Consider the following 13,928-nt stretch of genomic DNA (forward strand, 5'->3'; position numbering starts at 1 on the left):
AAACTGTTAAAAGACAAACTGAAATAAATCATTTATCAATTTTTATTAAGTAAAATTAAAGAAAAAAATGATATTTTAGTCGTTATATATATATTTTTTGATATTTTTGATATTTTTTTCCGTACACTTCAATTGAACATAATAACTAAAATATAATATTTTTGATATTTTTATTTAACAAAAATAAACAAATAATTTAAATTAAAAAATAAAATTTAAATTGATAAAATAAAAAAATCAAGAATTATGTGGTGTTTTAAAAAGATGGTAAAAAATTAGTTTTTTTATTTTTTTGTAGCTTTTGGTTTTTTCAGTGTAACAAAATAGAGATGTGATATGACATAAAAAAGTCAAAAAAATCAAAAAAGTTGGCTTTTATCAGCTTGCCAAAGCCTTGAGATTCTGTTTGTAATTTTCCAAAAATTAAAATGAAAACAATATAAATATATATATTTTTTTCAAAAGAAAATAGATCTGTGTTTGGTTGGGAGATTTGGAAAATAAAATAAAAAAGAAGGTAAAATATGAATAAAATATACTTATATTTCACATAATTTCACACATTTATTTTTTAAATTTTTTTTTAAAAATTTCTTAACTAAACACAACGTACTGACACGTTATTTATTTATTTTTTCTAATTTTTTAAAATTTTTTTTAACTAAACACAAGGTGGAAAAAAAAAATTTACATATAAAACCACACTTTTTTAGTAAAAAAAAAAAAAAAAAAACAATGCTGTGTTTGGCGCGTATATATTATAACAAACAGACGAAACCAAAAAACTAGCCCCCACGAAAAAGCCTCCATAGGCCCTCAAGGATCAGAAACACAAACCCACGTACTCTCTCTCTCTCTCTCTCTCTCTCTCTCACACACACACACACACACACTTTTAGAGAGAGAAAGAGGAGCGAGAGAGAACCAGACCAGACACAGACTGATACGGAGGGAGAGAGAGAGAGAGAAAAAACTAGTAGAAAAGTAATCTAAACCCCATCCTCTCTCTCTAAATTCTCTTCTTTCTCTCTCTAAAACACCAACCCCATTCGATCAAACCCTCCCCTTATATACACAAATATCTGTGTATATATATAGGTATATAGGTATATTGTTTGTATAGTTTGGTGTGTAATGGAGAGGTACTCGCAGTCGGATCCGGCGCCGGAATGGAGGTCTCCGGGGGACGAAACCGGGCTCCAAGGTCACTCCATTGACACTCTCTTTGCTTCAATTTTTTGTTTGATTTTTGATTTCGCGGATTGCATTGATGTGGATTTGATGTCAATTCGTAATGTGGTGTTGATTTTGCAAATGCAGAGCCTATGTGGCAGCTGGGGTTGGGAGGTGGTGAAGAGTCGTACCCGGAGCGGCCCGACGAGGCTGATTGTATTTACTATTTGAGGACTGGGTTTTGTGGGTACGGTTCGCGGTGTCGGTTCAATCATCCCCGGGACCGTGGCTCGGTAAATTCTCCAATTTGCCTATTGTTTTATTCAAATTTGGATATTTTAGGGTTTAATTAAAGGGTTTTGATGAATGTTGTGTGTGATCATTTCAAATTGTATTTAATTTGTCTGATCTTGTGATTTTTACGTATTGATTTGATGTGGATGCATGTAATTTAGCTTGTCAGATTGATGTGAAGTAGTGGGGTGTTGTTTTGAGGAAAAAAAGTTAATATGATTAGGACTTTTGCAAATTTGGAAACTTTGATTGAGAAATCAGTAGTCTTTAGTTTGAATTTGAATGGAAACAAACTGTCAGGCTGTGGGAGCTCTGAGGACGGGCGGAGGGGAGCACCCGGAGCGCGTGGGCCAACCCATATGCCAGGTACGTGGTTTTGAATGCTTTTCATAAACTTTTAAATCTTGAAATTGAAATATTTATTAGATATGCTTGATTCATATTGGGCAATGCACATTTACTATTTTTACTGGGTCACATCTTATCTATTCCTTTGCTATTATCTGAAAAGAGCAAGTTCCTATACCGTTATCTGTGAAATCTTTTTGTTATACAGTTGATCAAAATAGGAAGTTCCTTTTGTAATTAAATCTGCCCCTTTGTTTTGACCATGTTGTGTTTCGACAATTTGTAGTATTATATGAGGACGGGAATGTGTAAATTTGGCGCATCCTGCAAGTATCACCATCCAAGACAGGGAAGTGGATCTGCTATCCATGTGGCAGTAAATATGTTTGGATACCCACTACGACCGGTTTGAATTCCGCACTTGTTTGTCTATCTCTTGGTTTCATTCAACTTTTTTTTTCTTCTTAACACATGCTTACTAAGTCAGCTCAAATTAGAGTTATTGTCTCAGGGTGAAAAAGAGTGTTCGTACTATGTGAAAACGGGGCAGTGCAAGTTTGGCGTAACCTGTAAATTCCATCATCCACCACCAGCTGGCATACAAGTGCCAGCACCGACAGCTGGACCTTTGCCCGTGCCACCACCTGTGCATGCTCCTGGAATTTATCCCTCAATGCCATCTCCTTCTGTTCCATCATCTCAACCATATGGAATGGTAACTGGAAATTGGCAGGTTGCAAGGCCTACCCTCGTTCCAGGTTTCCAAGGGGCTTACAGTCACGTGCTACTTCCTCCGGGGATGGTTCCACTCTCTGGTTGGAATCCTTACCAAGTACGTGCATTAGCTTGATTTGGATTTTTTTTGAAAAATATGTTTATGTTCCCTAGTAAGTGGTTGAACCACGTGGTGCAGGTAAGTGCAGTACCATCCCCTAGTACCCAATCCACAGTTGGAGCAGCACCTGTTTATGGGATGACACAATTATCTCCTTCGGCACCTGCATATACGGGAGGTTATTTACCCTATCCTTCTCCTGCTGGTCCTTCAAATAATAGCCAGAAGGAACACACATTTCCAGAAAGGCCTGACCAACCTGAATGTCAATATTACATGAAAACTGGGCATTGTAAATTCGGATCATCATGTAGGTACCATCATCCGCCTGAATGGAGTACACCGAAAATAAATTTTGCCCTTAGCCCCATGGGTCTTCCCCTACGTCCAGTAAGTATCTAGATAGAAACTCCATTGCACATGAAGGTTCATATTCTTGGTTTGATATTTGTCACTGTGAGGAAGTTTAAATTGATTTAAGATTTGTTACTCAGTATATCTATTGAGAAAACTGATTGCCTGAGATGACAATTGAATATTACTTGAAGTTGGCTTTTATGTGGGAATTTGAAGCTTATTTTCCTGATTTTTCTTATCTTTTTCGAAGTTGCAATCACCCCTGCTGCTCTATATTTATACTTATTATATCACTGACACAAAGAAATTTAACTGATTATATACTTTGTGGGATTCCAATTTTTTGCATCCGATGTAAGCCTATCTATCACGTCTTATGTAGGTTTTACTTGTTAACCTGTGTTGAAGGATATATATTTTTTCCATTTTTTTGTTTGTGTGAATGCTATTTTCTTTAGCAAATGGTGCACGAGTACATTTTTAAAAATATTCTTAAGGTACAGACTGCATACCTTAAGGTGGTTGTAGCGGTGAACATTTTATTGAAATGATGAAAACCTAATGGCAAAAAAAAAAAAAAGCCTTCCTGTCTGGTAATTTTGTTGGATTACATGGTCCAATTTTACGAAAGCATCAAATGCTTTGCACAGTTGCAAGGCTATATCTATGATGTGCTAACCTGTTGCAAGGCTATATATATTTCCTCTGCACAGTTGTTTTCTGTACCAGAGTGATACTCCTTTATTTATTTTTTATTATTATTGTTTCATATGGATTTGTGATTCTAGATCGAAAAATAGATTTCATTTGTCAAATTATAATGGAGTGATGGCAAAATTTTGTCAAATATAGTGTTACAGTTTTATTCATTCATACAATTTATTCTTGTCCTGAAGGGTACTTTAAGCTGAATGCAAATTAAGATTGTAAGCAGCATAGAATGTTAAATATAATTAGGTACGAAGATGCTACTTAGGGGGTGTTTGGCAAAGGCTATTTTTTGGCTTTTTGGGCTAAAATTCACAAAAAAACAAAATAGGCTAAAATAGCCAATAAGACAAAATGTCACATCAAATCCATAATTATTTCACTTTTTCTCTCACAAACATCACATCCAACTATAAAAAAAATCCAACTATAAAAAAATCCAACTATCTCTCAAACACAAAAATTTTAGCCTACTAAAATAGTCAAAAACTAAAATAGCAACTTTCCAAACACCCACTTAATTAGTATGTAATTCGTGATGGGGACATTTATGGAATATAGTTGGATGCAATTCATGAGAAACATTTGCAATCACCAAAATGGGTTTTTGGTTTGATGTGTTAAAGAGAACACAAAAGAAAATGTTGAAACAGATACAATTTCAATGAGTTCCATCTTACGAAGAAAAGAATATTGTGATGAACTAATAATGCTTATGAAAAGACTATAACTCACTAAAGGTAATTCTATTAAGATAATTTATTTGGCTAACAAAGTGATTCTTTTTGAGTTCCTGTGAATACTCTTTTATGTGGGTTTAGCGAGGGTACTTCGCAGCAGGCTGACTAGAATTTTACTTAGGAAGCATGTGGTGATGGTTTGTTCTTATTCGTTGGAAGCACACTAGTGTAGAGTCTTTATTCACGTGTTGCTTGAGAAGCTATTACCTTGTAAGGTGTCTGTCTTCATGTGGAGTGGTGCTTTGTTGACTGTGACTTCTTATGGATTCACTAAGAGTATACCAGTGGAGTATGAGAGTTCTATCTATAGAGCTCAGGGAATATCTTTGAAAAGATGATGTACGAAAGACTTGTATGTAAAGGATTACTTCCTTCTATTTGTAGAAGGTTAGTCACATGACTGTAGCTAACTGTTCTGATTTGTCAGGGTTCTATTAGTATTTGTCAGAAGTGATCAGGTTGTTAGGATTTGTCTCAGTTCTTGATATCGCTGATCCTGGCTCAGTGGTATGGTCTTTCTTGATAGGACTAACCCGTGACAGCTATTCTTGCAAGGTCATAATGTCAAGGTGAAACCTAACTCCCTAGCCTCCAAGACACCTGGAGTCCTGTAGCAGGTACCAAAGTCTTCAACATGTCTAAGCCTTGCCTTTTGGCTTAGGAACGTGAGTGGCGTGGTATAGCACCAGTGACACTTAGAGTGATGTAACTACATAGTAGATCATGCAGTTGTTACTTTTGCAGTAATAAGGCGTGTGGTATGACTTGCGCTGTTATAAGATGGCATGGACTCTTGACTCCTGACTCCAGACTCCCATAGGATGTCAGTTCGGCGAGGGTTCATAAAGATAAGTCTTAAGGCTCAAGCTTATATGAAAAGCTTGCTAGTCCTTTAATCCTACTAGGCTAGGACCAAACATGTGGACCATACACATGCCCCTCAAAGGCTAACATGTGCATATTCTTATACCGGCATTGAAGGCACACGCCACCGTTTATGTGTACACGACATGTGGTGGTATAGGAGGTATCTACACTAGTTAAGACTAAGGCCTCGTTTGGGAACATGCTAATTTAATAACTTTTTGGCTATTTGGCTAAAAAGGTAGGTAAAAAAAACTTGTATGTTTGGGATGACTTTTTGGCTAATTACGAAAAGATGTGCAAAACGTAGAGAGAAAAGAGAATCTTTGACTTTTTGGTATGAGTTGTTAGCTTTTTGGCTAATTTAGTAACTTTTTGGCTAATTAACTAAAAAAGTAAGTCCCCAAACGGGGTCTAATTCTTATTTTAATTTGGAGCTTGAGTATGACTAATAGAAATAGAAGTCCCTTGTTGCTCGACTTTGTACAATTCTTTCTGGATTGGGATGTGTTTTTCCGTTTTGAAATGATTTTCCAATTGCCATTCCTGCATGGCAATATTGTTGTAGACCTCTGGATTTCAGTGTAGCTGGTCATTCCAGCAAGATTGTGGTTCAGTGGGTTGAACTTTTTTGGGAGAGCTCTACATCACAGTTAAACCTGGGATGCCATCTAGTGGAAAACGGAGATGCTTCATTTATTGTATTACCTTCTTGTTGAGAGGTACAGAATTCAAGAAACATTTAAAGAATTTGAAAGATAATGAGTGAAATTCTACAATACTAAATGGAGTAGATTTATACTGAAATGGTTATATGTAAGTCACAATTTTATATGTTTGGGTAACCATGCTGCATTTCCCATCAATCAATTTGTTCCTTTAGAAATTGTTTTGCAGTTGCTGATAACAATTTTATATGTTTAGTCCACATGACTAAACCATCCTAACTGAAATCAAATTGGTGTAACATACTTCTCATGAATGTTTATACGTCTAATGGTGCCTTGTCATGCAATACATCTATCTCAACATCGTATTTTACTTTTCCTTTTGCTTAGTTTATGTGGTTTTAAATTTACCTTTTATAGTTTGCTGGATAATAATTATTTTCAATGATTATTTGAAATATATTGTTTAATTACAAACTTTTGTTGTTAATTTGGATATCACATAAAGTCTTTCTCGGGAACTCTGATGATGGTGAGTGGTCTCTAGTTTCCACTTTTCTAAAATAGGCAAGTGTTTGTCATACTTGATGATGCTCATTTTGATGTGGAGGATAGAAAAATAGACAGGGGGCTGCTATTTGCTACAGACTTAGGTGCTGGGTCTTCTTACAAACTGAAGTGTTTAATTACACACTGTATTACACAATGTACCCAAAACCAATTTTGGGTTCGATTTGGAGAAGAAATGTCTTTGAAGTCTCATAGATATGTAAATTTCAAAATACCTCTTTGAAACTTAAAATGGAGATTGACTATTTTAAACATAATTAGAAGATCACATCCAATAGTATAGTTGAGATCAATTGGTTAGTCATTTTATCCACTAATTAAATGCATTTAATATGTTTTGTAGTATTGTATTAGCTTGACTGTGAAACCAATTTGTGGATGCTTTGCATGCATCCATTAGCAATTAGTTTTTTATTTTTGATGGCTTGGGTATTTTTAGGCATTGTTCTAGTTCCTCTAGTCAATGCTTTGAAAATCGGACCGTACAATGAACCGGAAAAGGACAGGATCAAGGGTCATTGATTTAACTGTCGGGTTAGCCGGAATCAAACTGTGACGTCATAAATAAAATTTAAATATATAAATAAAAATATAAGTACTAAAATTACTAGTGTATATAAATAATTGGTTTAGTTTAATAAGTTCTGATACATAAAAACAAAATACATAAAATAAATCATTAGTTTAGTTTAATTAGTTTGAGTGGCATTTACATCGAATAAGGATTAAATGATTTAGTCTAAAAGTCATCTATTGTAAAAAATAAAATAAAAAATTGATCTAACGAGTAATGTGCAATACACTGCATAGTGGTTGAAATTTTGAACTGCTAGTTGAACTTGAAGCCTTGAGGGCATCCCACATCGGAAGTAGATGAAGAGCAAAGCCCCATGCCGTGGCTATAGAAGGAGAGGCTCACACGTGCTTTCTTTGCTAGTCAAAGGCAAGCTTTCATGCGTGAGTAGCATTAATTTTGCCTTGGCTTAAGCCCGGTCAGTTGTGGCGAACCGGGAATGGTTTGCCTGGTTTGCTTTTCTTTGGACCTTTTTTGTCAGTTTTTGCTGGTTTTGATTGGTTTTAAGTTTAAAATGGTTTTAGGGGTGTATCTGGACTGGATTTAAAGCTGGTTGATGGTATCTGGTCTGGTTTTTAAACATTGCCCTTGGTCTTAATAAACCGGAATCAGAATGATGAGAACTGTACTGAAAGTTAAATCAGATTTGGTTTTGGGGGTTATATAGAACTGAATTGCTGATGCAGAATTTGTACTGCTGACTAGCAGTCTTCTCCAGGTCCCATGCCGTTGTTCAAAATAATAAAGGACCATCATGGCAGTGTTGTTTTCTCTTTTACAGATGGTTGAGAAATGACATTACATCATTTGTGGGTTTTTGTTCTTGTTCATTTAAGAAGCATGGATACGGACATGTGACACGGTATGGATACAATACGGATACGCCAACACGTTAATTTTCAAAAAATGCAGGACACGACATGTGGGGGATACGTAAGACATATATAATTTTATATATTTATTATATGTTTTATATCTTCAAAGATAATAAAAAATGAAATATGAAACTAATTCCTATAAATTCATATGATTTTTGTCTTATTATTGTATCTTAAGTTGTTTTGTTCAAACTTATAATTAGTGTCACATGTGTCTAATTGATAGGCACGTGTGTTTAAGCGATAGGCATGTGTGTCCTCCAAGTGTTCAAAGAGTGTCTGGGTCTTTAAAAAATTTTTAAAAATAAGACACGTTTTGAAGAGTGTCTGACACGTGACACGGATACGTCACCTTCTTAGAAATGTCCGTGCTTCTTAGTTGTTTGTCTTCATTGATATGCCATTGAGTATTTCTTTGGAGGAATCCCACCTCTTCTGCTCCCATATAGCTCTCTCTTGATCTATAACATATTTTTGTGTTTCTTACCTAAAGTCTAGGTAACAGTTGGTGTGTCAAACACTTATGCTTGTTAGTCGCACAGCACATGTCCTTGTGTAGTCAGATGTTGCATGTTAACTTTTATTTGCCTTTAAAATGTGTAAAAACATTTCATTTATAGTTTCATCTTCTTTTTTGATAGTTTGATTTACAATTTTGTTCATCAAAAAGTTTGTACTTTGGAATATGATAATTTTTTTTAAAATTTTTTGATGCTTGTGGAGACTTGTCACACTTGCAAGCTTTGCAAACCACACCGCCTCCACCCCACGTCCCTGGGCATAGTGTCTGGAAAATGCTAAAATAAGAAGAATCAGCTATTAAAGGCAAGCAAATTAGGTTCTTTAATATGTGTACAAAAGAACTGTGCATGAGCAATTATTTTTTAAGTTCCAAAGTACTAAATTAACTTGCTAGGAGCAACCTTCTTGAATGCAGTGATTGTTTAACTTGGGTTTTTGGGCATTAGATAGACTTTGGAGCCTAAAAGATACTTTGACACATCATGCACGTTATATTTTTTAGTTTTAGAGAACGAGTATTTAGTTGTAATTTTTGTGGTTAGCGTATCATATTCTCCCTTCCTCCCTCCCTCCCCACCCACACCCACACCCACACCCACACCCACACCCAAGCCCATTTTAGAGAATTGGAAAAGTTTATGGACAAATATAATGGAAAGATGATATTATGTAAGTACTATTTTGGCAAAATTGCAGATCATAGAAATGATTGCTAGTAAGATATTCCTTTTTTCAGGCACATTTATCAAATGCCAACTCTCCTTTGTAGTATGGATAGCTCATTAAGGTTGAGGTTAAGAAATTTACCAAAATCTAATTCAGTTAATTCATTTAATTTCGATCCCTTACTCAATTAACATTGGTTGAAAGGGACCCAACTGACGTACAATTTAGGAGAAGTTTATCAAATCACATCTCAATTTCATAAATAAAACATCCAAACTCAACTCAATTAAACTACAGTTAAAAAGTAGCGGTGAGTGGTGACGTTTATGACTTAATTTTTAACTAATGCACAAAAGGAAATACAATCCACAATCAAAACTATGATATAAAAAGAAAAAGTGAAGGAATTGTCAATTTCCTTAGAAAAGGCAGTTCATAGTGAGAGAGAGAGAGAGCTGGTGGTGGTTGAGAAGAGAGGGGGGGGACGGGGGGGGGGGGGGGGGGGGATGAGAAATGAAATTGAGCTGCTTTTTCAATTGTGGGGATAGGGTGATTATTTGGGATTGATGTAAAGAGACGTGATTAGCATTGAGGGCAAGATTGAGGGAAATGTGGATTTTTAAAAAGTTTCACTTGTCCTTCAGACGGGCTACCATATGAGCTATAATTCAAAAGCACTTCTTGGGCAGCTTAGGAAAAGAGCAGATTTTTCAGCTTAAGAAAAGTCTGTTTGGTGCCAAAAATGTGTGCATAACACTTTAGCATTTGGAAAGTTCATAACCTGGGTGACAAATTTGTTCCAAATACCAAACCAAACCAAACCAAGCCAAGCCTTAAGTCTCATCAAATGGGGTCGGCTACATGAATCCTTCTTCCTCCATGCGGCCCTATCAAAGGCCATTTCGTTAGTCAAATTTGTTCCAAATGGTGTGTAAAATTTCATGGTCATTAAATACTTTTGTTTTTGGTTACGAATTCTTGGTCGTTGAATATTTTCCATGTAAATGAATATTAATCTTTACATATTTGGGTATTTGATACCAAATTTGTGCTCATTTTCGGTTTGCCTTTAGCATATATTGTAACACGTGATGTGAAATGTACCAAACTTCATCCTTTGACATGATATGTGGCTTCTCAATCTTTGATTGTGAGATATTCCTTTATTATTAATTTTAATGTAATTGTGGAAAGTGAATTCAGATTTCCCCTGGGGTTTGTTTAATTCTGGTCAAGAATAGCAAAATGATAGAAAGGATGAATTTTTTACAGTTTCAAAAGTAGCGTATAAGAAAATACATATTTCTAACGCTGATATTTTGAATTTGTCACTTTCATCTTCATCTGAGCCTTATTCCTGCTCTTTTCAGTTGGCTGCACAAATTTCATTCTGTAGTTCAATACCTTCATAAAGCTGTGGTATTCATTGTCATTTGACTCGCAAATTATTTATTTTATTTTTGGGATTCTGGTACTTGTCAAATATATTTATTGAGTCAAATCCCTGAGTTGTAACGTTGTAACGTCACAAGTATATTGAATTTTTTTTTTTTTTCTCACTATGTCTATCTTGGCTCTTTTGATTATCCAGAGCTCTGGCACCCATCTAATCTTGTCTCTGCAATTTCTACCTTTCACTTTGAAAGCTTGTGATTCGATTTTGATTTCATTTTTTCAGTAGAATGCCCATTCTTTGGTAATTTTGAAGTGAACCTCTACAAGTTACCTAATCCTACTTTACTGGAAACATTGTCTTTGATCTCTTCACCCATGCCTATAGTTACCCTAGATAACAAAAATGACCTTACCATTTGCATATTCGAGCATCTGGTTCAAATGAAGCCTGTGCAATGGCTGAGGTACCAAATGTCTCAAGTTTGACTGTTCTTGGGCTTACCTGGTGCATGTGCTTGTGGGTGATTTTGTGCATGCTTAGGAATTGGTCTTGTCTCAAAAAGAAATCATGATACATGGATGTGAACTACATATAATTCACATTTTGATATATGAAGCCATTTTTTTAAAACCTTTTATGCACAATGATATTCCTATTAAAGGCTCTTGACAGTAAGAAAGTTGGCTATCAAAACTAGGTCGAATACACATGCCACATTCATTTGTTTTTTGCCTGATATCACTTCGTTCATATGTTCCCTAAGCTGACATGCGATGTGGTAGTGAAAAAAGATATCAATTTATTTTTTTTAGCTGAGCATATAGTCCTTAATAGAGAAAAATGGCAACGACAAAAAAAAAAAAAAAAAAAAAAAATATAATAATAATAATAAAAATAATTCATGTAGTAGACCTCACTTAATTGGGACATGATGCTTACTTTGGTTTGGTTTGATACGAGTGGGAACCCCATTAACAGTGAGCGAGTTTGCTTAGAACTGCATACGATATCTCTTCTCGGTGCTGTGCAATTTGTATGTTTCGTAAGGCAAGAAGGATGTTGTCTTTGTCTGTACATTATCGTGCTTCAATATTTCGTGCTTCTGTTCTTAAGTTTTGTATTGACATGCATACAGACTTGCACAAATGTGCCTTTAGTGCTCTGATATGTTAATAGGCTTGTAGTGTTGTACTTCTTGTTGTGGAACTTTAATGCCTCGGTATGTTATTCCACATCTGATCAGTTAATTATTCTCTGGTAAATAATCAGATTTCTTAATTGTTTCAGGGTGCACCACTTTGCACTCACTATGCTCAGAATGGGGTATGCAGGTTTGGGCCATCATGCAAATTTGATCATCCGATGGGAACACTGAGTTACAGTCCATCCACATCGTCTCTTGCTGATATGCCCGTCGCTCCTTACCCTGTGGGATCTTCAAAGGGTACCTTAGCCCCATCATCCTCATCATCAGAGTTGAGGCCAGAATTTATGTCAGGATCTCACAAGGATGCCCCTGCCCTATCAACCAGGATGTCTTCTTCTATGAGCTCATCTAGCGGTTCAGTTAGTTCAGTTTTCTCCAAGAGCGGTTCCACCTCTCATCAAGCTTCTGCCCCGTCTGCTGCCAGCAGTAGCATGAGTCAAGGAGGTGAGGTTCGTACATCAATCTAAACAGAAGGTTTTAGATCCTACATGTCTTCTCTTCTGAATTCATGAACAAAGCATTTTATTTTCCTCGGGTCACAGTCCTGCAATTAAGATCTAGCACACTGTAGCTCTGTTTGTCTCTGTGTTCATATAATCTTCATATGGCCTCCTCTTTCATCTTAAATAAGCCATTCCCAACTTCAAAGATCACAAAACCCATATACCTTTCCCCAAGTTGCTTCGAAATAACCACGGAAAAAAAAGCCCGGTTTCATTAGGTAAATTGCACCTTCTCTCCAATTTTGGAGTTTGTTGTGTTTATTTATGCTGTGATCTTTTTTCGGAACGAAAAAGATCGGTCCTACATCACTACTCCCAAATTTACAGTGTGTTTGTCTATCTTTTGTACCGATACCTAAATCTGGAAATGAGCTTCCGATTCAACTTAGGAATGAATTTGGAAGTGTTTTTGTTTTCCCCTTTTTGTCCAGGGCTTTATTTTGGGCAAAAAAAGAGAAACTTCAGAAATTCCAAACAAGGCATTAGATCAGCTGCCTTATATGGGATTTTAGATTACTTGTGTTGTGAGAACTCAATTGCTTGATGGTTCTTGATAAATTTATTACCCAAATACAGAAAAAAGAATGAAGGAAAACCCTGAGACTTTGTAATAATAATTTCTGTCTTATTTTATCCATTGTTTATGAGATTTGACTATGTCGCTTCTCGGAGTTTTGATACAAAATGGAGATTTATTTTAGGAGGATTTTTGTCATGATTATCATATACTGTTATTTCACAAAAATGAAATGATGAACTGTTTATTGTTTTTGTTTTCAAAATATGGAAAACAAAAAGCAGCCAAACAGGCCCTTGCTTGAAGATGTTTTTCATTTTTAGATGTTCTTCCCTTGTACTCTCCCTGGTGTTGTGTTGCATTGTGTTTGTATCAATTGTATACTGTTGGTTTTGCATTTAGGGCGTTTTAGCTTGATTTGCTTTAGATGAAGAAACATGTTAACAATGCATGTCGATACGCTGATGTTGCAATTTTTGATAGGTTTTTGTTTTTGGAACAGATTTTGGTTTCTAAGTTTGTCCTTGCAAATTTTTTAAAAGTTTTGAGAAAGAAGTCTTGGTTGCATGTTTCAAATAATGTGCTATATAAGTTAAATAATTTTCTTGCAAATATTTATATGAAAAATTATTCAATACTTCCATTGTGACGTGTACGTGGTGTTCCTGACCAATAAGATTGTACAAAAAGAGGTATGTTGAGTTGGCTTTACTCAATTCTTTGACTAGGTCTTATTTGTTTGAGGATATACCACCATGTCAACTCATCGTACCCTAAGCATGACCATAAATACTATCCTCAAATTTATTTATTATTATTATTGCTGGTTTTTATTTATTTTTATCAATTCATTTTGAACTATTAAATTATATGAAAAGTTCAAATTTCGAGATTCGCAAATATATTTATTATTATTATTATTATTATTATTATTTAGTTTGTTTGGTTTTGATTTTTAAAAAATTTTATTTTTTGATTTTGTATTTTCTTTTGTTTTTAATAATTTTTTTAAAAATATTTTAAGTAATTTTTTAAAAAAAATTTAGACACATTTAATATAAATACACTTAAAAAGTATAATATTTGTAAATTTTTTTTTTTAAAAATT

General features: G+C 35.0%; 1 protein-coding gene across 1 annotated transcript; it reads left to right on the forward strand.

Annotated features, from left to right (window-relative positions):
* The first annotated feature begins 781 nt into the window (after nt 1-781).
* LOC114302989 (zinc finger CCCH domain-containing protein 32) lies at nt 782-13,018 on the forward strand. The gene is made up of 7 exons (XM_028248134.2): nt 782-1,204; nt 1,321-1,466; nt 1,768-1,833; nt 2,102-2,221; nt 2,327-2,647; nt 2,729-3,040; nt 11,881-13,018. Exons 1-7 carry the CDS (start codon nt 1,135-1,137, stop codon nt 12,265-12,267), a joined length of 1,422 nt encoding a protein of 473 aa, XP_028103935.2. The 5' UTR covers nt 782-1,134; the 3' UTR covers nt 12,268-13,018.
* Nucleotides 13,019-13,928: the final 910 nt, after the last annotated feature.

This window comes from Camellia sinensis, chromosome 7 (assembly GCF_055761805.1).
Source record: "Camellia sinensis isolate YWXY chromosome 7, ASM5576180v1, whole genome shotgun sequence".
Lineage (NCBI taxonomy): Eukaryota > Viridiplantae > Streptophyta > Magnoliopsida > Ericales > Theaceae > Camellia > Camellia sinensis.